Source organism: Rutilus rutilus, assembly GCF_951802725.1.
Source record: "Rutilus rutilus genome assembly, chromosome: 7".
NCBI lineage: Eukaryota > Metazoa > Chordata > Actinopteri > Cypriniformes > Leuciscidae > Rutilus > Rutilus rutilus.
The window spans coordinates 27,995,665-28,020,591 of record NC_140221.1 but is presented as its reverse complement, the minus strand read 5'-3'; the positions used below and the strand labels follow the sequence as shown (position 1 = coordinate 28,020,591).

General features: G+C 41.0%; 1 protein-coding gene across 4 annotated transcripts in view; it reads right to left on the bottom strand.

The window, feature by feature from the left end:
• Positions 1-19,598, bottom strand: part of garnl3 (GTPase activating Rap/RanGAP domain like 3) — a 79,962-nt gene extending 60,364 nt beyond the window's left edge. For all 4 annotated transcript variants that reach the window (XM_084414676.1, XM_084414679.1, XM_084414677.1 and 1 more), the window contains exon 1: positions 19,203-19,598. In XM_084414676.1, coding sequence (XP_084270802.1) covers positions 19,203-19,303 — 101 coding nt within the window. In that variant the 5' untranslated portion in view covers positions 19,304-19,598. The remainder of the gene's footprint in view (positions 1-19,202) is intronic.
• Between the last annotated feature and the right edge of the window lie 5,329 nt (positions 19,599-24,927).

The following is a 24,927-nucleotide window of genomic DNA, read 5'->3' as shown; positions in this document are numbered from 1 at the left end:
TCAGTCGATGTCAGCCAATTCAACAACAAATGCGTCTAAAGCTATTTATTGCCGTCATCATAGGATGTCTCAACAAACAACATGTAACAGCAATTACAAATGTAAATAAATTAATACATGCTCTATCTCCATAGACAGTATATAAACGTCTATCTCCCTGCAGCATATGTTTTCTGGTTCTGTAGCCATCTTCTCGCATTTGCCACATAAGCACCTGTACGACAAGTAATGTCAACATGACGCAACAGCACCCCTCGCATAAATATAATTTCGTTTGTACTAAAAAAATAAAAAAAATAATTCGTTTGTACTTAGCAAACGTTATCACAGTATTTGTGTGTATGTAGTTTCAAAAAATTGCGCGAAAGTTATCACAATTTGTGTGTGTGTGTGTGTGTGTGTTGCACATCCATAATTGCAAAGGGGACGCGATTAAAACTTTGTAAGTACATAAATGTATCAAATAACCATTCCGAGACGTCTAGGTCCATTCTCATTTCGCGTTTCTTCTGTCGGAGTCTCTTCATTATCTGGGTCCAGCAGGGCGGGGATATGCAGCTCATTTACATTTAAGGTGGTACACACCAAAACAGCTCTTTTTAAAACAGGCCCCAAAAATGACATTTTCAAATGGTTATAATAAATTAACTGTGGGGTATTTTGTGCTAAAACTTAACAAATACATTCTGGGGACACCCAAGACCAATATTACATTTTGTAAAAAGGGGCATAATAGGTGCCCTTTAATTGCTCAACGACTCCCAAAGGATTTGCTCAACGATAAAATTTTCCAAACCCCTCCTTTGCTTGACGCTAATCTGCGGTGATTGGTCAGATGACCCAGTCAGTTGTGATTGGTATATACTGCATGCAGAGATTGTCGGAGACAGAACGCCCATAACCATTACTGGATTACGGCTTGTCAAGTGTTGAAAATTTGATACAGTGTATAAACAGACATGGCACCAATTTTGCCTTACCAATTTGCGCCAGAGTCCGACATGGGAAACAAGTTCGCAAACATGACTGGAGCAGGACCTTTCTCAATGGTAAGTGTCAATGTAGTTTATGGCACTTCAGGCCGATGGAACATGCAGAATCGGAGTAAGAATGTCTGATAAGTAACGTGCTGTAATCTGATTAATCTTGCTGTCTGTCGCCATTTGTTAGTTCAGTGTAACGCGTCACAAATTACCGAATTATTTTAGGTGCACGTGTGGGAACTATCAAAATGCCAAGCGAGGCTGAAAACCTTTGCTGCAAGGAAGTGTATTATTTCTGCAATACTTGTGCTTTTGACACTTATGGCGCTTTTCCACTGCATGGTACGGCTCGGTTCGGTAAGGCACACTTTGGCGCTTTTCCACTGCATGGTATGGTACGGCTCGGTTCGGAACGGCTCACTTATGGCGCATTTCCACTGCATGGTACGGTACGGTACGACACGGTACAACTCGCTTCGGCTCGCTTTAAATGGTACCACCTCTGTTGAGGTTCCAAGCGTACCATACCGATACTAAAATGTGACGTGAAAACACTGCAGATCACTGATTGGTCAGACAGAATCATCTCTACCAGCGTCATTGTATTTACGACACGAGACACTAAACCCGCTAGATTTAAATAGCCAGTAGACAGCAGTCAACGCTGTAGCACCTGTTTTAAAAGTATTTGCTTCAAAAAAAGAGTATAAACTTAAAAAAAGAAAAGAAATGGCTGAATCGTGGTCAGTGGACGAGGTGCAGATGTTCCTCTCGTTGGTTGCCGAGGAGTGGATGGGGAAACACGGAATGAAAAATTTGCATTTAATATGATGATGTCATGGTAGTAAAGACGGCAACTATAACGATCAGTCCCACCCATAGACTGTAAAAAATAGGTCCCACCCACTTTGAAGCGGTACTAACTGCAGTGGAAAAGCAACCGAGCTAAAGCGAGCCGAACCGTGCCGTACTGAGTCGAGTCGTACCACGCAGTGGAAAAGCAAAGCGAGCTGAACCGTTCCGCGCCGAGTCGAACCGTACCGTACCGAGCCGAACCGAGCCGAGCCATACCATGCAGTGGAAAAGCGCCATTAGTACATGTAATGACCCATCTTTCAATAACAACCAGCTTGCAAATCCACCATTGAACACATTTAAGTTGAAGAAGCAGTCGTCAGTAAAATGACGGGAACACAGCACAAGGTTCAGGCTATACTGCTGTGGAATTGTTGTAAAGATGAACTTTAACAACTCTTTACATGCTCATCCTTGGGCAGTGAAAAAAAAAACTGGCTTTACCTTCACATTGTAGAGCACAGCGTCTTCTCGACATGATGCTATCCAGTATCCACAGGAATCAGCTGCAGTGTTTGAGGGGGTTCAAGTTTTCCCTGGTGTCTGTGCGCGCAATAAGAGGGCTGTGCAATATGCTAACTTTTCGTCTTGACGTCACAACAAAAGGGCTTAGGACACGTTTGAAAAACGATTCAATTAATTGACTCAGAGTCGACTCTTACTTTTGAGAGACAATAACTTTATATACTTAATATTTATATATTTTCTTCAAGGCTTGCACCTTGGAACCTATTTCAAGGTTTGAGTTCTCGAGCCACCAGACACTAGAGTTCTCAACGGGTCGGGTCGGCCCGACAAACCCGACGGGACCCGCGGGTTCGGGCCGGGTTCGGGTCGAAAATATAATCAAATGACTCGGGTCGGGTCGGACCTCGGGCTTAATCTTTTCCAGTCAGTGAAAAAAAAACAAACATTTATTAATCATCGCTGCTGTTCACCGTAAAGAAAGTCTGGCTGCTGCGTGCAAGCGCATCACGGAGAGGGGCGGGGGCAGACCTGACGCCGCTGCGTGCACGCCTTTAGCCTGGAGAAGAAGATGGAGTTGGTAAAAAGTAAACTTGCCTCAGGTGAATTCACCGTCGCTACTACAGCCTATTTATATATTTAAAGTTTATTGTTTCAGTTGTTTGTATTGTTAAAAGGCGTGAACATTAAAGGTTGATTTGAATTTCCGTCTGCTGGTCATGATAATACGTGTATGAGAAAAAAAAAATCCGACGCGGCGTCGGGCCGCGGGCCGGGTTCGGGCAGATAATTCATGTTGATGTGTCGGGTTACATCGGGTCCGGGCTTTAAAAGCCACGGGCCGGGTCGGGTCGGGTTGTTATTTTCAGGCCCGTTGAGAACTCTACCAGACACTGTTGTTGTGCGAATGAGCGGGCTGGAGCGCATTAAGGGTTTTCTGTTAGAACGGTGTCTTGTAAGCGGTCCTAAGTTAATAACTAATGATCTTTGCAATGGAAGTTAATCAATCAAAAATAACTTTAGCTGGACAATAACTTTATTCTAGAGCTGCTGTAAAGCCAAAACAATCTCTGTTACTTTAATTTCCTATTATCACTGTAAAGCTGCTTTGAAACAGTCCATAATATTGTTAAAAGCGCTATATAAATGAAGGTGACATGACTTGACTTGACTATACGGTGCACTTTCAGATTTAAAACTTTGCAGGATGTTTTCATTCACTTAGAGCGTCTCGGTTACGTATTTAACCCTCGTTTCCTGAAGGAGGGAACGGAGACGTGAGTCAGACGTACCGTACTGATTGGGATCGCGTTGAAAGACCAATCTACTTAGAGTGTAACAAAACGAGCAAATGCACATTGGCATGCGACAATTGTATTAGCTGTTCTGCCTCACAGCGCAAGCATATAATGAGCAGCAGGTGTGTCACATATTTGTTTTTCCGCTGAGGAGCCGAGCGGAGCCCAGGGCCAGCGGTGATCCAGCAATGGTGGCGACAGGACTCATGTTCCCTTTCAGTTCAGTCACGTTCGACATGAGTCGGACGTACCGTACTGTTTGGGATCTCAATTAACACGATCGCCAACTTCCAGTGCCTAGCAAAAGCCTCCTGATCCCTGAAGCGGAGATAGGACAGGGCTTAGGCCAGGGAATTCCACTGCTGTTCCGAATGACCCACTCAGACAGACTTGGATAACACTGGGAAAGCGTGCCATTTCAGTGGAAAGGGAGACGCTGCGGAAGCCACATCATGCCAGTAGGGAGATATCATGTGGAAGTTACACATACGGACTGGCCGTATTCGGCAGTACAACATATGGAATGTCACTGAGGTAGCTCCGGCCTATAGCAGGGAGGAGACTCAACCGGGCAGAGACAGCAGAGCGGGCTCTGCCAAGGGAAAGACACGGGCTTGCCGCAGGGAGCCGTACCGTGGACGAATACACATATGGGATCGCCGTAAGGGTTCACAACACATGGGACCCAGCCTAACACAGGTTCCACCAATGCATACGAGTGCTAGGCCTGGGGGGTGTGGAGGGGTGTGGAGGAACTCAACAGTGTTTGGCAAACAGGGAACTCAACTGGAGCAAGAATAGCACACGTATCCAGTCCATAGGAGGGAAATGACACAGCAAGCCGACACTTTGAGCGGGGCCTACAGTGTTGACTAGCTTCTATGAGTAGAGAGCACACGGGAAGCTACCGGTTCGACACGAAGGCTATAGAATCTATCTAACAAACGTGTTTACTTTCGTCCAGCCCGCAGCTCTACAGATATCTGTCAGCGAGGCACCCTGTGCCACCTCCCAGGAAGAAGCTACACTCCGAGTGGAGTGGGCTCGCAACCCGAGGGGGCATGGTGCATCTTTGGATTGGTACGCCAAGACGATGGCATCCACTATCCAGTGGGCCAACCTCTGCTTGGAGACAGCCTTTCCCTTCTGCTGGTCTCTGTAACAGACGAAGAGCTGGTCTGAGGTCCTGAGGCTTTGCGTTCTATCCACGTACAGGCACAGAGCGCGGACGGGACAGAGAAAAGCCAGGGCTGGGTCTGCCTCCTCTGGGTGCAGCGCTTGCAGGTTCACCACCTGGTCCCGAAAGGGCCAAAGCAAGCAGGAGAACAGAGATAGGTCCCAAGAGGGTATAGAGGGGGGTGAGGCGGATTCAGTCTCCTAGCGCCCCCTCAGGAACCTGACGATCAGGTCGTGCTTCCCCACGGATTTTCCATCAACTGCATGGAGGGAGACAGCCTTCGCTCCAACCCCTCTTGCAGAAAGGAAAGCACGGTACCAGTCGAACATTTTCTGGGGTCTTCTCTGTGAGAAGAACACCACTCAACGAACAAGTTCCACTTCAGAGCGTAAGCATGCCTCATAGAGGTTGCTCTTGCAGAAGTGATGGTGTCTACGACAGCTTGTGGTAGATCACCTAGAATCTCCGCATCCCGCATATGGGTGCCATACAGTGCCCTGTCTCTGAGAGAGGAGGTCCTCCCTGAGAGGAACGGGCCCAGGTTGGGCCAATAATGGGCAACTACAAATACCTAGTCTGTGCGAGAAGGCTCACTGGGGGAAACGTATACTTGCGTGGGCCCCGGGGCCAGCTGTGTGCCAGTGCATCCGTGCCGAGAGTCCCCTCGGTCAGGGAAAAGAACAACTGGCAATGGGACAAGTCTGAAGAGGCAAACAGATCTATCTGTGCGGCCCCGAAGTGGTCCCATATCAGCTGGACCGCCTGGGGATGGAGTCTCCACTCTCCCGAGGCCACAGGCTGTCGTGAGTGCTCGTCGGGCGCACGATTGAGCAGGCCGGGGAATAAATGGCACGAAGCGACCTCAGATGCTTCTGACTCCATAGGAGGAGATGGCGGGCGAGTTGTGACATGCAAGGGGAGCGTAGACCACCTTGATGGTTGATGTACGCAACGGTCGCAGTGTTGTCCATACGGACCAGCACATGCTTGCTGAGCAGTGGCATTTTGAGGTGGTTCCGAGCAAGGTGTACTACTAGTAACTCAAGGCAGTTGATGTGCCAATGCAGTTTGGGGCACGTCCAGATCCCCGCTACTGCATGCCCATTGTACGTGGTTCCCCAGCCGGTGTTGGAGGCATCTGTGGATGGACACTTGTTCTAGGGGCACTCCGGCCCGGAGAAACGAAGGGTCTGACCACAGGCTGAGGGTTTAGCACACGGAGTGTGCCGCTCTGCCACGCCCATCTCGGGACTCGGCCTTGAAGCCAGTGCTGAAGCGGTCTCATATGAAGCAAACCCAGTGGCGTTACTGCGGCTGCGGATGCCATATGCCCCAAGAGCCTCTGAAAAAGTTTGAATGGGACCACTGTTCAGCTCTTGACAGTATTCCAGCTCCATACCGAGAAAAGAGATCCTATGCACGGGGGCGAGTTTGCTCTTTTCCCAGTTGACCTATTTTACACATACCGTATATTATTGTTGCATCTCTATGCCCCACCTTTCTGAAACGTGTACATTTTTACAAATATCATCGTTCTGAAAAGCGCGGTGTGCTCTGATTGGCCAGCGTTCAAGCGCATTGTGATTAGCACAGATACCTTAAGCGTGTGACAGAAATGTCACGCCCCTTACCATAATTTGGAACATCAGCTCCCAAAGCAATAATGACAGGTGATAATGTCAGTACAACCTTATCAATTCAAGCCCGAATCTGATCCGGAAAATTCAGATGACCAAGCTGATCGATCAACTTAGCCAGTGTGATTGGACCAGAACGTATCAGATTGGTACGATTTTATTTCATTGGGGACATAATTACTGATTATAATGACTTATAACTATGTTCCTTTTTAGAAAGAAATGGTATCTGCGAGGATTTTCAGTCAGGATTTAGACCGTACCATAGTACTGAGAATCATTAGAGTCACAAATGATTTGCTCTTATCATCCGATCGTGGTTGTATCTCTCTATTAGTGTTACTCGATCTTAGTGCTGCATTTGATACAACTGACCACAACATTCTTTTAAATAGACTCGAAAATTATGTTGGCTTTAGTGGAATTGCATTAGCATGGTTTAAATCATACTTACCTGACTGTTATCAGTTTGTAGCAGTAAATGAAGAGATGTCTTATCGATCAAAAGTTTAGTATGGCGTACCACAAGGCTCAGTACTAAGACCGTTGCTGTTCACTCTGTACATGCTACCCTTAGGAGATATCATTAGGAAGCATGGCATTAGATTTCACTGTTATGCTGATGATACTCAGCTCTATATTTCTTCACGCCCTGATGAAACTTACCAATTCACAAAATTAAAGGAATTGTTAGCTGATATAAAAAATTGGATGACTAGTAATTTCCTACTTCTTAATTCTGAAAAAACAGATATTGTAATTATTGGACAAAAAACTTCCTGTTTTTTCAGGGGGGGCTGCTCAAACTCACATTTGAATAGTCAGTAGAAAATTCTTAAAATATGAAAACATACTTACAGGCTGTGCCTGAGAATCAGAAGCACCAGACTATACTGCAGAGATGGAATTGCCCCACTTTTTAGAATCACTCTTTGTGCACAGCTAGCCTTGCCTCTTCCAGGTTCTGGAAACAGTTCTCAGAAAAATGCGCAGCACAAAGTCGAATATTTTGGTTGCACTGTCCTGGAACAGTGTTGTAAATAAAGCTTAACCTGTTTTCTAATTGTGTCCTCTTTTGGAAGGACAAACAAAGTATTTTTGCTTTCGCAATGAAAAACACAGCGTCTCCACGACATGGCAGCGCTGGCGGCAACAATAATACAGCGAGAATAAAAGTTACGCCTTCTTTCTTTGCGTATACATTTGGGCAGTGTTATGAAACTCTGTCCCCACAGACTGACGTAGATTTGTGTGGGCGTGTTTGAACAAAGCTTTTTAGGAAGGCGTGGCTGAGCCTTAACTTTTACAAAGAATATCTCTTTAGGCTTGAGACTTTGAGCTTTGTAACACTGCAGATCTTATACATGCACAAACAGCTACATAAAAGACTAAAGACAAAAGAAAACAAGAAATCGCATCATATGACCCCTTTACGTCATCATTTTTGGAGCATCCCTGCTTGTCAGTGTAGTGAGGCCAATAGGCAATGACATCTGACCAAGGGCATCTGACCTTTGTAGTCTGGATCACATCTTCCAAACTGGCATAGGATAATGTACCCAAATCCCTGACTTCCACAACAATCTATGACTTATATTCTTCATCTCTGCCATCAACCTCACTGCTTCTATCCTCTTCGATCTTCTTCCTTTCTTACTATAACCTAATTTTCTGATGCACTGCCGTCACTATCATCAATACTTTCTGGAAAAGGTACAGCTTTTCCACTCTGTCTTCTATAAAACGTACTAATATCTCCCCAAAACACAAGCAAAAGGACTATTATACTGTAAAAAAAGAAAAGAAAAAAAAAACTGTAGAAGGTAAAATTGGATGTACAATGATTTACAAAAAATGGAATATGTATTTTCATGTCTAAAATGAACTCACTATGGAGCCTTGATAGTATGTGAGTGACCAACATATCCTTTACTTCCTTGTTGCCAAAAATGTCAAGCACATGGTAAATAGATTTTAATTTTATTGGCTGAAGTGGATTACATAAGTTTTAACTAAACTGGTTTGTTTTGTTTGATCATTTTTATTGTATTATTATACACTGTAAACATCAAATAATCTGTTAAAGCTATATTAGGAGTGCCTTTTGTTTTGTTAAAAATCTCATGGGAGTTTGAGAGAAACAGTAGCCATAACAACTTCCAGTAAAACATAAGAAATAGTAGAGAATTTTCTAAATGAACACAGAACACGAGGACAAGAAAAGAGCATTTCTGACCAGATAGGACAGGACAGCAACCTTTTCCCTTTTAAACTTGGATGTAGAATAGATGATCCGAAAAATCATGACTTTGACACAAACATGAGCATGCATATAAATGCACATATCGGCAGCTGGGCAGCTGGGCAGCTGTGGCACAAAGGTTATGTCCGTATGATAAAGACTGGGGTCATTCGTCATGGTGTGTCTGACAGGGTGACATTTTCAGAGCCCAGTCTGTGAACTGTTGGCATTTTAGAGCAGATCAGACTGAGGGCAGATGTTAGGGCTAAACTCTCCCTGAGGAAAGAAGAATGTACCAAAGCAAATATTCCTTAATTTCTTTTTTTGCAAATGCATTAAACAAAATTCTCAGCATGATCAGTGTGATCTAATCTAAACCTAATAATAATGCTGTTGGATGAACAGAGTGCAATACTAATCATATTAAACCAATGCTCCATACCCTTTAGAGAATACTATAGGCTGGATCTTAACAGCAAAACTTCCAGCCACCATTTGTATTGTGCCTCAATCTGTGTATCATATATGGTAGGCTACTACAAGACCATTGGGAGGTAAACATCAGACCATTTACCTTTCTTTTGTACTTTTTTCTTTTGTTGAAATGGTTTGTGTCAAGTACAAATCTCTCCGAAAATATGAACTGACTTGGGGAAGTACAGCCAAATTATGACCTGGTTCTTGGGTCTTAAATCCAATGGGTTCCATATATTTGACCACAGTGTCCTCTAGTGGTAATATGTGTTTATTGCAGAACCAGATACCGTTTGCAATGTGATCTACAATGTCTTTTGACTAGTTGCATTAAAAAGGTATCTCTATCTAAACTTTTCCCCTCGGATTTAGAAGTAATTCACTACTGTCAAGAAAGGCAGCAAGCGAAGGCATCCAAAGGCAGCAAGCTCTGAGATTTTTGTGAGTATCCATCCAATAAAATATACACTAGGAAGAATTACAGAAAATATCTTTAATTATTTAAAGGGATAGTTCACCCAAAAATCTAAATTCTGTCATAATTTACTCACCCTCAAGTTGTTAAAAACCTGTATGACTTTCTTTCTTCAGCTGAACACAAAAGAAGATATTTTGAAGAATGTCAGTTACAAAACAGTTGATAGGCCCCATTGACATCCATAGTATTTTCTTTTTTCTATACTATGGAAGTCAATGGGGTCCATACACTGTTTGGTTACCCATATTATTCAAAATATCTTCTTTTGTGTTCAGAAGAAGGAAGAAATTCATACAGGTTTGGAACAACTTGAGGCTGAGTAAATGACAGAATAATTTTTTTGGGGTTAACTATCCCTTTAAAGCAGCTAGTACTCTGACTCACATCGTTTTTATTTATTTTATTCCAACCCAATCACGCTCAGTCACTTTTTGCTTACTGTAGATAATAATGTAGATAATAAACAAAAATGGTTTTGAAATATACTAAAAATATAAATATACAAATACTGAAATGTTGATAATTTCCATTAGTTAAATATGTAACAGAAATGGAAAATATGTATCTGAATTTTCTAAAACTATGTATCTGAAAATTTTAAAAAGATCATGTGACTATATACTTACATTAATTATTTGCACATATAATATGAAAACATGTTGCTATATTAATTACATCTTATAATCAGAAGTGATGGTCACTGACCACCAGATGGGGCAAACTGGATAAACTATACATAAATAGACTAGCTGATACGAGCTCAACCTTGACCCATTCCAGACCTGCTCTAACACACCAGCCTGTATTTCTGTATAAGTCCCCCTGTGGTGTTTAAATATCTATTTGGTGTTTTTAATGTGCTTTAAGACAAACCATGTGCAAATTCATAAGTCAACACCATTTCTGAGTATTTTCTCCTTCAAACTGCAGTGAAAAAAAGACAAAAAAGACTCAAAAATATGCTCAAAAAGCATATCATTAAAGGTGCAGTCTGTAAGAATGACAGCTAGTGGTCCAAATAGGCACTGCAGTCCAAATTCAAAAGATTGTTGTTTCCCCCGCCCCCTCCTGCTCAGACTTGACGCTCACGCGGGTTGCCAGTTTGAGGAACGCAACAGGAACGAGCGCAATTGACAATGAAAGCCAAGGAGACTTAAACACTAAGAGCCCTATTTTAACGATCTGAAACGCAAGTATCAAACGCGAAACGCAAGTAACTTTGTGGGCGGGTAAATGGTGAAGGGGGTGGATTGGAATCCACCGCTGCTTCAATGTACAGTATATGTAATGAGTGATTATAATCAAGGTATTAATCGATATTTTTCCTTCTAAATATCACATGGGTTGAATTACTTCTCTGGAAATTTTATTTTGTTATTGAAGTTACCAGGGTGATTACTGAAATGTTCTTTTCATGTATTCTTTTTAATGTCTGTATTTGATATCTGAATGCAGTAACAGTGCTTGCCTATTTATCCCGGCTTCCAGAAATGAAATAGGGACTGGTTTTGTGTTTGAGAAAGGTTTCCAACATGTTAAAACACATAGGGGTCATTGAAGCCTATAGTTTAAGGGACCATTTCTCAGTTAAAGCCTATATTTTCCATTAGACTAAAGTGTCCTATATCCTTGAGAAAAAGAACTTGTTATCTTAATGTTTTGAGATGAGACTCCTGTTTATAGTTAGAGCCTGGCCAAATCCAACCTTGGAAAAGCTGTGTGTCGGTGTGTGTGTTAGTCTTCTTGGTTACAGGTTAAGGAACCACTGGCATTATTGGAGATTGACTGAGTTGTTGTTCGGGACATGCTGGCACCCAGCAACCCAAATTTGCAACCAGGAAGGTCACGACGTGCCTGACTTCAGGGTCCGAGTGTCAGGTGCATAATCTATGGAGATATGCTTCAGTCTATCTTTATATGTGTGGAAAATTACTATGTTTATCTATTTCTTAGCCAATGAGAATCATTCAACCTGTAAGCAATGACGTAGCTTAAACCTTGGGAATGGTATAACTGCTGTGATCTTTGTAACTGTAAGCGGGGTGGCCTACGAACTCCTGTGTGAGTCTTGAAGCTGACTTCTGCTGATGAAACTGCAAACTATCTTCAGTAAATACTTCTGACTCCGGGTCTTCTTTCAAACATCTGGTCCTTGGGTCCTAAACTGTTAACCTCTAACAATGGTAAGCTATTTATTCCTATTTTTTCACATCTTCATGAACACCACAATGATTTCCCTCATGTGAAATATTTTTCCATGTAATTATGTATGGTTTTCAAAATTGGCAACTGCTGCGTCTGTGTGTAGATGAGAGAAGCAAAGTGTATGCACGTGGTGCACATGCTACATTATGGCCAAGCATGCGCCCTTAAAATAGCATCTGAACGTACCACTGAAAACGCGACTTTAGACTAGATTTTTCCTGGTCTGTGGCGGAATTGTTTTCTGAAACTGCAAAATAGCACCAGGGAACGTTTGCGCCGGAACACGCCTCTTTTCGCCGAACCTCCCCCGGGAGCGCAAGTTCATTCCCTAGTTTACCGACGTGCGTCTGTGGAGGGAAAAGTCCGCTGTGCGTCAGGTGCAAAATAGGAATAATACATGCGTCGTGTACAAAGTCAATTGCGCTGGGTGCAAGATAGGGCCCTAAGTAAGTTGATGAGTTGATTTATCCGCGTTTTAATATGCTCTCGTTCATAGAGATTTGGGTGAACTGGCAGTAGGCGAGATCACACAGACCAAAACAAAAACAGACATTCCAACACGGAATGCACATTTCAAAGTAAAATAACTGGCTGTAGAAGTGTTTTTCAGAGAAACGAGTATGTGAGTATGTTTCCTTAATATCTGCAAACATATTATGGTATTTTTATGCTTTAGTAGAGTGAAAAAGTTACATACAGCACCTTTAACAGTGAACTAGCAGGGGAATCTCAAGAAATGCCTTTCCGATATATTTTTTTCTTGACATGAAAAATCGGGTGGATTTAGCAATATAGCGGATGTATGATGTATATTGCGATGTTATGGTGAATAACACCATACACTTTCTCCACTGACGTTCTGAGTTGTTCAAAGAGTTTCTGATGATAGTTAGAAGGCAGACTGAGATGGCGAATGGGGACATAGTTTGTGTAACATTAACAAGACATTATTACCTGTTTGATAACATAGTCAATTCAAAGGCTAATCATATTAATTACCAGTATGTTTCCGACGTTGTAAAGAGCGATACCTCTTGCATTCAAGCTATTTTAAGGCATGAATAAAAAAAAATGTCACAAGAAAAAAACGTTTAAATGTCATTTTGGTGATCAAAGATGAGTTTTGAGGGATACAATTATTGACTACAGGGGGACTTTAATATACCCCATAACGTTGTTTAAATAAAAAATAAAAGTGTCATCAACTTCACATGTGAAAATATTTCCTTTACTTCTCTGTTCAGTCAAATTAAATAGGCCTTCATATACTATGTCAGAGGGCATTACACATACAGTACATCACTTCCTCCAGTGATTGCATTTCTTGTTTTTTCCCCCCTTTTTTGATCAGTCTTATAGAAAAACTTAATGTTAACCTATTTAAAGATCCCTAGCCATCCTAACACAGACCCACACCGCTAAATGTATGGTATACACACCCAGTGTGAATTGCCCTTGTGGTGGGGAGCTAACCACCAGTATTTTAAATAGGCTAAACTCCAAAAAGCTCCATCCATCCTACGCTGGGTGCGTTCCAGGGTTGCTATAACGGGAAGAGAGTCTTTCCTAGTGAGGCTTCCTCGAGCGAAAAACACTAATGTGTAGGTATGCGTCTTTAAACCTTAAATGGAAGCATATGTGGGCTCGGAATGAAAGTTTACATAGGGCTGTAATCAGAGCGGGACTCTTTCTTTTATTCCGCTGCTTGATTTCCGTCTATTTTTCTCTGCAAATGAGGAGGTTGTGCTCGAGCACATGCAGACCGCACAGCTGAGAGTGATTAGTGTTAGCTGTAGTGCTAGTATTATCAGATTGGTACGAACTGCAGGGCTGGCTGCTCAGAAGCCAAAGAGAGAAAGAGAGAGATGGCTGAAAATAGCCAGAACTTTAGTCTTTTCTTTAGTCTAATTGCAGGCACAATCCAAATGATTCAAATGAGATTCATGAGATACTATACGCAGGCTCATGCTCAGGTTACTGGATGAGTTTGTGTTCAGCTGCTCAGCATACACACATTCACACGTTCAAACACAAATGAACTCAGTGTGAGTCATAGTGTCATCTCCACCCTAACAGTTTAAATAATGCCATGAACTTTCTCACTCATTTCTATGTTCACCATTCTCTCATCAGTAATAACTACAGAATGCAGGGGGAGGCAGGCTTGTGTTTGATAACTTGTTTATTAATTGTAGATTGCTTAGCAATGAGTGCTCAAATTCAGAAGGAATCAAGGCATAAATGTGGCATGAACATTTGGTTACACTTTATTTTAGGGTGTCCTTGTTAGAGTGTAATTATGCAAATAAGTAATATTCATTGATAACTTATACTGTTGTTATTAGGCTACTGTAATAGGCCTAAGTACAGTACATGTAAGATGTGCATCAAGGACACTGTCAAATAAAGTGTTAACAAGTAACTTTGTAATTTCTCTGTAACTTCTGAAATTCAGGATTGATTGATTGATTGTTAGATTTTTTTTGTTAAAGTTATGGCATGTTTGTGCATGTGGAGATTTGTGTTTAACTACATTAGCAGCGATCCTTTCTTGTATTCAACTCAACAGAGTGTTGGCAGTCTACTGTTATTTCTGCTTTTTTATGGCAACAAAACAAAGGAGGTAGGTAAGACAAAACCAACTGTCAAATTCACAAGAATACTTTAGTTCTCTTTTCTCTATAGTGAAAAGAAAAAAAACTGGCTATAAAATGCTTTGCTGTGCGTTCTATGGTCACAATGTGGCTCTGTTATTGTACCACAGTATGTCTGTAATACAATGTCTTGTAATTAAATATAATTCATTATTTAAAAGAAATAGATGGGCGTCTGGAATTCATTCTCTCATGATTTTCAATTTCTTACATTTTATTATTTTAGTTTGTTTTGAACGACTGAAAAAGACAAGAATAAACAACAGGTATCTTTGTGTCTTGAATGATTTATAATGTTGAGGAAATTAAAGTCCCATTAGAGGTGTTTACAACTGATTCCTGACAGAGAGGTTACAAAAGAAAGTAGATAAGCGAGAGCAAAATAAATGGTGCATGAATAGGTAGCAAATTAGGCAAAATAGAAAGCTGTTACAGACATACAGTACCATAGAACTCCATAATGGACAGCACTATTTTGTTACTATAACAGCCTTCACCAATTTCACTGCATTTCACAAGACATTCTTTGTAAAGAGACATACAGCACTGTGCATGTGTGTGTTTGTGTGTGGCCTTCAAAACAATTGAATGATCATGTTATACTCTGCCACTTGAGAAAAAGCTGTCTTCATGATAAAACATTATGGAGGAATAAAATGAAAGCAGTGAGCCTCTCGCCTACATGTCGTTAGGGGCTGATGCATTCTCCTCCTCATCAATGCCCTTGTCTGAACACAATAAGTCTGTCCGCAGGAGTAATTTGCTGCTTGTTTGGGGAGCAAGTAATTTGTGGTTTATATGGGAAGGGATTTGTGTAGCTTTGATAGAAATAAGGTACATTCCATGGAGCCTATTGAAGATAATAAGCAATTTTTGGTCACACTTTACAGACTTTGTTTTGTGTAACTAATTACCTGCAAGTGCTTCAATCACAGCTGATATATTCAGACCAATAGCATTCTTGATGCACTCTCTGCAGTTGATTTTTGTAATGGTTCAACGTACAATAAGTTAATATTTACGTTTTAGACACATTATTGCCAGTTTGTCTAATTTTGAACCACAAACTAAAATAATTCAAAATGTAGCCAGACTAACTACAGTAGAAGCAGCCATTGCATATCTGAGCAATACACATGAGTTTCACTCAATGACATTCAAAATCGCATACTCTATGAGTAGGTACTTTTCTGAATAAAAACATAAAAATGTGTGTTCTATATAGTATGAATGTGTGTCCTATGAATGTAACCCAGATATACTAAATTCATCATGTTGTCATTGTCATGTGACTTACCAACACAGTTCAGTTCACTGCCAATCACAAATCCTTTCCCGTGGCCTCATGGGATAATAAAGTGCCTATTGCATGTGCACTTCAGAATGTTGCCGGAAGACTAGATCATTGTCATCTACTCTTTTCACATAAAATGTTTTGCTTACTACATGGTAGGGAAGTATGCTTATTTGGATGCAGCCAGTCACTTGTTAAAGGAGAACTTGGCAACTCTAGCGAACTCTAGTCACTTCTTCGCTGATTTTCCCTTTTGTTGTCGCATGTTTTCCCCACGAGCTCCCCCTATAGCTGTGGGGGTGTGTATATTTCACAACACGGTCGTAAAAAACTCACTTGCGGCGGCCTCCTCCCCCTCTCTACCGCTGCTCAAGTGCGTTTGTTTTGATCGGAGCAAGCCAACTGTATCGTGTGGAGCTATGTCTACCGAGGTGGGTAATCTGGTAATACATCATACATGCGTGTGTGTTTATGTCGAATTGCCGTAAAGCAATTCGTGTTTCGCGCTCGTTCTCGCTTCTCACGAGACTTCCAATTTCTATCTTGCTGGGACGGTAGTCCCCAAGTTGCAAGGTTGGTTTTCTGCCTGGGAACGCTGGGGGGAGCGGGGAAAGTCACCAATATCACCAGAACAGGTTGTTTAACCATCCAAATGATTTCTAGACAGTTTTATTAAGTTAAAAAAGTTACCAAGTTCTGCTTTAAGTTTATGAAAGACTCAGTGTTGTTGAACAACTCGGTTGAGTAAATGATTCAATGACTTGTTCATAAAGGCAGTCCCTTGTTTTATTCATGCATGAATAAGTGATTTGAATTAATTGTTTTGGGATGAATGATTCAACGATTCAATTTGTCACCACATACTTGCATAATTATGTAACCAGCAGAAAGGGTCTCTGAACAATCTCCACCACTAAATAACAGACTGACAGTTTGTCTAGAATGCGCAAACATGGACAAGATGCAAAAAAATCGCTCCGCTGGCTAAATTTGACAGCAAGACCTATCAGCCATATTATAGGGAAGGGTGTGCGATATATATCATCTATGATAATATTGTAATTGATGTTTTAACAATGCGCAATCTGACATTATCGAGAATGTCTCTCATTCGCAAAAAACAAAAACACTCCTAGAGAGTGCATACACTGCGTGATGTAGCCTTTTCAGTTTAGGTTAGACTACTGCACGTGCACATTTAGAGTGCACCCTCTCACTGCGTGATTTACAATATTAAAATACAGTAAAAATATCTTGGCTATATATCATTTGATATAAGCAATCACACAAAAAGTGTCGGTTTCCCCCCAAATATAAACACGATTGCAAATGCGATATTGATTTAATACTAGTTTAATAAACAATTAAGTGACTTACATTTTAGACTTTTGTAAAAGTTTTTAAACATTTTAACAATTTTGCCTGTTTTGCTCTATTTCGCCGACGAAAATAGTTCCTAACAAAGCCACTGCAGAACTGTTTTGTGTCTCTGAGCAACACACAGAGCCAGAGTTATTTCATTCCTGAATGAATCAGTCCATTTGAACGAATCAGTTGAATTAATGACTCAATTATTCGCTCATTAACAGTGACTTGCCGCCACCTACTGGCAGTTTTGGTTTCATATTTAAAGTATTTTTCAGTTTTAAAATCATTTCATATATCATCAATGTTTAATTTTTTAAAACATCAAAACATTATTTATGCATTTGTAACAGCAGGTTAAATGCATTCATGTCACCTCTGAGCTGAATTAAAGAGTCTGTGTAAATACATTTAAATGCCACTTCAGATGCAGCTTCTGTTTCCATGCATTGCAAAGACAGATTTTGTTGATACTGATTTCATTTGATTGGTAACAGCCATATAGTGTCTTATTATTCTAATTGAACATATTGATTAAATGTAATAAGTTGACATAATAAATTATGCATAGGTTACATTTAATTAGGTAAGAAAAATTGCTCTTATAAAGGTAAAAATGCAGATAAAAGGTAAAAATCTATTTAAACTTATTGGAAAATGTAATTTCTGTCACTGCTGCAAACTGACCACCACGCAGAATATGATGAATAACAAAAACTTTAGGAGTCAACTGTCCACGGTAGTTCTAAACCTGACAAAGTATACCAAAATATCATGTTCATCATTATTATTTTTTGTCAATACCGCTCATGCACACCCCTTATTATAAGCCTACTAATCAATTATAATAACATGTAATATGGGCACAGTAATGTGGTAAAAAAATGTTTGACAAAGAGCAACTTAATGAAAGACCAATGCAGAGTTGCATATATGCAACTTGTATTAGGCTACTGTGCATACAGGGTCTCTCATTTCAAAATGAAATAGGCTATACAGTATTGTCTCAGCATAATACTGCAGTCTACACTATGATGGTCCCAACACAGGAGATAGGCCAAAATGGGGTGTGACCTCTCTCCTTCATGTAGGCTATCTCTGCATTTCTGACACAAACACAGACACACTACATTCATGTGCTTAACCACCAGTGCTTGTGTTGGTGTGTCTGACACTGATGCAGAACCATTACTGAGCATGAGCTTTTACGCTGCTATCATCCTTTCACTTTCACTGACATAAATGGAAAACAGCATTGAAAACACAATACTCTTGCAAATACAAGAGCAACGGGTCGATACTCGAGATGTGCATTTATAGGAAGGAATAATTCTCAAGCCTTAGCTCTCTGAGTACATCTTCTGTTTTGCAAACAGAAAACCCGGATCTCCTCACGACTGTTCATGGGGAATCCCGATGGAAAAAGTGGGTTATTGCAGTTAGAGGCTCATGTCTCAGCGTTTAATGGACCATGGCTTGTGTCTAAACTCTCAAGAAATGTGTGTATGTAATGCATGTATTTAGGCTATTGGCATGATTGTCAGCATATATTGCCAAAGCATGCAGCATTCAGTTTTTTACAATAAACAGAAAATACAATAACAGAGAATACAGATAATATTATATATATATATATATATAAACACACACACACACACAGACACATGCTATATCCATATGTCAATTTCCATTATATTCAGTTTTCCCCTTTTTTTATTTCTAATCTTATTTATTTTCTGTATTATCTGTATTCTCTGTTATTGTATTTTCTGTCTATTGCAAAAATTTGAATGCTGCATATGCTTTGGTAATATATGCTGACAATATGCCAATAAAGCTTTGTTGACTCTGAGATCCCTAGCGACAGCCTTAAGACACTTTAATATGCTGCTGGTCTATGCCAAATCCCCCTGAAAGCTAGTCTAAACCCACACACTTGAGTAAAACATGTCTATCTCAGATGCCCTACACACTGCTGTGATAATTTACAATCCCACCATCCTGTAACCGGATGATGCGGTGCTCTAAAAAATGCCCACTCCCCACATAAAACCCCCTTCCCCATATCAACTCACCTCGTTATTTCGAAACTGCAGCCCTTCCTGAGGAGCAGGGCTCTCTTTCGCATGATCCCCGTTTTCTCTCGCCCCAAGTACATGTTAATATCCGAATTCATGGTGGTGGGATAGCAGGGCACACAGAGGCAGCGCGAGCGCTGATGATGATGGTGATGCGGCTCTGCTCCGCGTCTGGCGAATGGAGAACCGAGAGGGCGCACAGAGGGATCAACAGAGGGTCCTCCTCCACGGGAAAACCAAAAAGTGAGCCACACACTTTCTGCGGCCAGAGAAGATATGATTCAAGTGGGTAAAACGCGCGGGTTGAGTAAAGGGATTCGTAAACTCCATCCACACCGGTTCCTTTGGATCAAAAGTGCAAAAAGTCGTCGGTTAGATAATCTCCGGGTCGATCCCCCAGTTCCCCGTTGTTTAGGGCATGTATACTGGAGTAATATAACGCTCCAGCCGTAAAGTCTGCGCGGTCCTAATGTCTACCCAGAAGAATGGAAGAAAATACATGAAATCTTGAGGGGCGGCGACTCTCAAATGAACGTACATTACGCTCTGTAATTTTTCGAGAACAGTGTAATTAGTGAGACACTGTTTTTCTTTCTTTATTAATTAATAAACCATTACCATTGTGTCATAGATTACATTCTATTCTGAAGAACTCACTCAGGGTGCCAAACCTCAAAGCAGCAGGTAGCTACTGATACATAAAAGTGTTAAAGAAAAAAAAAAGTTTATATGATATATTTCTTTTATGCGGCTATATATTACATAAAATAATAATAATTATTAATAATAGTATTGTGGAAAGCACTATACAAATGAATATATATATATATATATATATATATATATATATATAGCCTATACATATATATATATATATATATATATACATATATATATATATACACAAGCTCAAGACTGGATAGAAAGATTCACAAAAGACTCAAACAGAGCAGATGTTCTCTAATGGGTCAGGACCCAAAAATTGGTGGCAGGTCTGTTTTGATTGGGTCATGGACAGCAGGGAAATACTGTAGCGATGCTAGATGCAAATACAGTGCAAATAACCACATAATCGTTTATAGTTACAGTAACACAGCAAAATAAATAAGCTCATCAAGGGAGGCAAAAGCTTCCTTTGTTTGTTTAAGTCTTTTGTTGTTGACTACGTATCAAAAGAGTTTAACTTAATTGTAACATTGCCAGTTGTGTGCTAGTGTTTGTGTGTTACAGTGATTCTTGAAGTGTTACTGGAAGAACTGTCTGAGCATGACTCATTCTTGTCTAGTGGCAACAAGAATCATGCTTGAGGTCGTTTCATTTGCTCTAAAGGTGTATATATGAGTGTCTCCATCTGAGTGTTTTATATTGGTCTGCCTGCACGTACAGTATACCACTTATCAACATATGCGTCACGAGCACATTAATTTATGACATACTTATTATTATTTTATACCCCTGTACTATTTAAGTACTTGAATGCCTTAGCAATACTGTAATGATTACGGTCACATCAATAAAGCTTTGTTGGTTTTGACTCTCATAAACTGAAACAGAGACAGAGAGTGAGAGAGAAAGAGAGAGCTTTTAAACAAACCAGCTGCCCTTGATTTACTTGCCATAGATGTCTTCGTCAGTAGAGTCATGGCAAAGACATTAATCAGTCAGAATTTTTTTTTTTTTTTTTTACTTAACAACAGAATCAACACCTCAGCCAAACAAAGTGAGTTATAAAAACTGACAAAAATCTATGACATGCCTATTTGAGCTGTATATTTTGTATGAGAGATGGTGTCCAGCCTCACTTTGTAAGTATTCTGTGTTGTCCAGATGGTAATACTGTGTACATTTCACTCACTGAAGGAGAACGTGTGTGTGTGTGTGTGTGTGTGTGTGTGTGTGTGTGTGTGTGTAGAGCTTGGCTGGGTAGCAGCATGTCAATTTCTCTGAGACAGCAGGCAGGACGGGTAAAAGAAGAGAAGAGAAACAGAAGGGACATGTAGAGTAACAAACAGAATAAGATGTTATTGTCAGGCTTTAAATAATTAGTATTCCATTAGGTTTCTTATTCTGGTATCACAATGATATTTAGTGCATCTTTATCAAATGTATATGCTGTTCTTCTGTCCACAATCAGTGGTCTTCTTAAAGCCTAGCAAAATAGCACAGAGGGATGGGGGATGCTGGTAAAGAAAAAAAAAAAAAAACCACATCCTCCATGTATTTAGCAGAGGGGTTACCCTGGATACGTCAATGGGTATTTTGGGAAGCTCTGATCAGCTGATAATGACTCTGATGAATGGGAGCACATTAATGTACATAGAGATTTTGAGATCATAATTAGCTGTAATGTGTTTACAAGGCCATTAACTATGTGATAACAGGAAGAAAATACCTATAGAGTTTATATAAAAAAAATATGGGCTTCCTTCAGGAAACACACGCAGCACGAATTCCTGTTCTTACATAAACAGAGAATACATAAGCATGGTTTTACAAACAATTTACATAAAATTCATTCTGCTCAGGTTTCATGAATGAGGACCTGGGTGGGTGATTTTTTAAAGAATAAGGAGTCAAGGTTTGTCTGGTTAGCATGACCCCGTTAACCCCTGCTGGTAGATGTTGTAAATTCAACATCTGTTTCTAAAAAGCTTCTTTGTTTTTTGATAGCAATTCAAAAGTAACTGTGTATTCTGAAAAAAAACCTTTATTATTATTTGCAAGCGAACAACAATCTTTAACGTATATACTGTACAGTACACCGCCATTCAATTGATTTTTTTTTAATCAAAGGTGCCATTTGTCACAGTCATGTTCTATTTAGCACATTCATTTTCTATTTAGTTTCATTGCTGTATCCAGTTTCATTTTTCCTGTCACATTTTGCCTGAGTTCTAGTTCATTATTAGTTGTCATGGTTTCTAATTAGTTCTCACCTGTTCCCTGATCTATTAATGATCTTCCTCTGTGTGTGGACAAGAAGGCCTCACAATCTCTGTTCCAGTTCATCCCAAAGGTGTTTGATGGGGTTGAGGTCAGGGCTCTGTGCGGGCCAGTAAACTTCTTCCACACCAAACTAATCCAACCATTTCTTTACCTTGCTTTGCGCACTGGGGCACAGTCATGCTGGAATAGAAAAGGGCCTTCTCCAAACTGTTCTCAAAAAGCTTTAAGCATCTTGGTATGCTGAAGCATTAAGTTCCCTTTTGAAAGGGAACTCGCACTGCGTCAGAATGCTATGGGGAACGCCTCCGCATGAACCGGTGTCTGAACCGCTTATCTAATCACGGCAATCCTATTGGCAGGCGACTGCCTATGACATCATCACTAGTGCGACCCGGAAGTATATAACGGGAGCCTGGAGTACATGTCAACAGCTTTTTCGTCTTTGGAGCTCGCTGAGAAGGTTGAGAGAGTTGTTAATCTCTCACGCCCTTCAGAGACTTGTGAGAGTGAGCTGCAGGATGAGGATGATCCTCTGATCCAGCAGAGAGTGCTCTGCTGTGTATAAAAACAACCAGTTCAAGAGAGCAGGAGATGGCTGATGAGGGTGAAGAGGATATACAAACCAAACCCTCACAGCCACCCTGTACCGCGTACGTTGAGTGTTATGGAACACGCTTCAACAAGGCTTCTGCTGTCGTTGGAGCTTGTGAGGGAAGAGACCGCTCGTGGCAGACTTGACGAATGGTTTCTTTCCAGCCATAAAGCTCCTGCTCTCAGCTCTCACGGCTGGAGAGGCATCGACACTAAGTGCTCCGGCGTTGCCTCTTAAGCCACTAAAATATGACAGCACGCTTATGGACCTATTATGAGTTATTCCTTCAATTTGGAACCCTTCTGTAGGTCTGGCGTCGGGTTTGGTAGTAAGTGCGCTCTTTCGTGCTCTTATGGTGATAGGCCTCCATTTTGTGAATGTCGTTTAGGCCATCGCTCTATGGGCAGCAGGTTGAGCTAGGTCTTCTCCCTTTACGTGAGTTTTTAGTAAGGTTGAGTAATAGGCCATGGTTCCCTGTTAGGAAGTATTAAGGGGGTGTTAAATATGGTTTTCATAGGATGGTGAAATTAGGGCCCTGAAGTTCCCATATATAGGTAGGCTATGCATACCCTTCCCATAGGCCTCCCACTTATGTTAGAGTCGTCAGGCTTATATTACGGGTAGTGCCAATCTGTAGTAGTGAACAGGTTGGCTGTATGGAAAATTCTCTAGTGAGGCTACCGTTCATCCGAGCACCTAATAGACATTTTTTGTGTGAGATGGCTTCCCCCTATCGGGAGTTATTCTACTGAGGCCACCGCTCTGTCAAGCTCCAGATAGAACTACAAAGTCAAGCATTGGCCCTCTTCGGGCCACCTTGATAGCCACTTATACTAGAGCAGCAGTTCTCCTCTCACTTCAGAGAGTCGTTGAGATTATAGCTCTGAACTTCAGTCACTTTATATTCGTGTGTGAGGGCCGCCTCGATTTCTGGCTTAGGCTTAGTAACTAGGAAATTGGTGGCGGTTTGCTAAGCATTCTCGCCTCGAGCCTCTCAGTATCTGAGTGTTGGCTCCTTAGAGCTAGAGCCCATCAGGATAATTTATTACTGTAAATCTAGTTGTTCCTAGTACTGGCCTCCTCTTACTACAGGAGTCGTCTACCCAAGGCCCGCCTTTTGCACTAGGAGTAAAAATGCTATTGGTGTTACATGGTAGATAGCAGCATAGGTAGCAGGCTATCTTCAAAAAGCCTTGTATGCAGATATCTCATGGGCGTTGTCAGGCCTTTTCTCTCTAGAAAGTAAGAAGCAGAATGCTCAGGCCTCCACCCTTTATAGCTGAGTATTGTAGCTAGTTTATCCAGCTAGGCCTTAAAATTGAAAAAGGATTTTTCCGCTGAGCCCCTTGAATAAAGTAATTCAAGTCATAAGGTTGAATGTCGTTGACTGTTTATTGTGGCCTCCATTTCCTTGGGTTTAGTAGAGAATGTAAAATCTGTCTTGTAAAAAATACAAGATAATAGGCCTCGACCCTGATACATTAATCAGGGTCATAGCTGATAGTAGACCCCTTTTTAGGGTCTTTATTTTGAGTACTTTGCTACCCATAGCTCGTATGATATCACCCTTCACCACCCAAGCTCAGGTAGAGACAGATTAGTTACTCCCTCCCACTTGGGATGGTTGAGTATGCTTCCTCAGAGCCGAAGTACTGCCTGGGCTGACGCCCATGACATTCAAAGCTGTAGGCCTTACAATTGACCTATGGCTAAGCCATGCCCCCAAACGCGATGAGCCAATCACAGTGCGCATAGCTAACCCAATACACTCGGACATTCTCTGCTTCCACGTCCATTGAAATGCATTGCAGTTAGTCAGTTTTCATTTGTTTTTATATGTTTTTTCTTGTCATTTTAAGTTTAAAATGGTCAAACGGTGTGCATGGGGTACATGCAACTCCGACACTAGGTATCCTGAGAGGCTGGGCGACGGTGTGTATTTTTTACCCTTTCCCAAGCCACATCTCAACCGAGATAAGTGTCTGCTCTGGATTAAGTTATGCGGTAACGTTAGACCACAACACTAAAACGTGGATAAATTAAACAAGGATGTCTACATCTGTTCTAAGGTAAGTCAACAACGTATTTGAACGTTATCTTTAACATCTCTAACGTAACGTTAGGCTAACATTAGCCTAGCTTCTAGCTGCGTTGCAGTTTACAAGAGTTTACAGTTTGACAAAA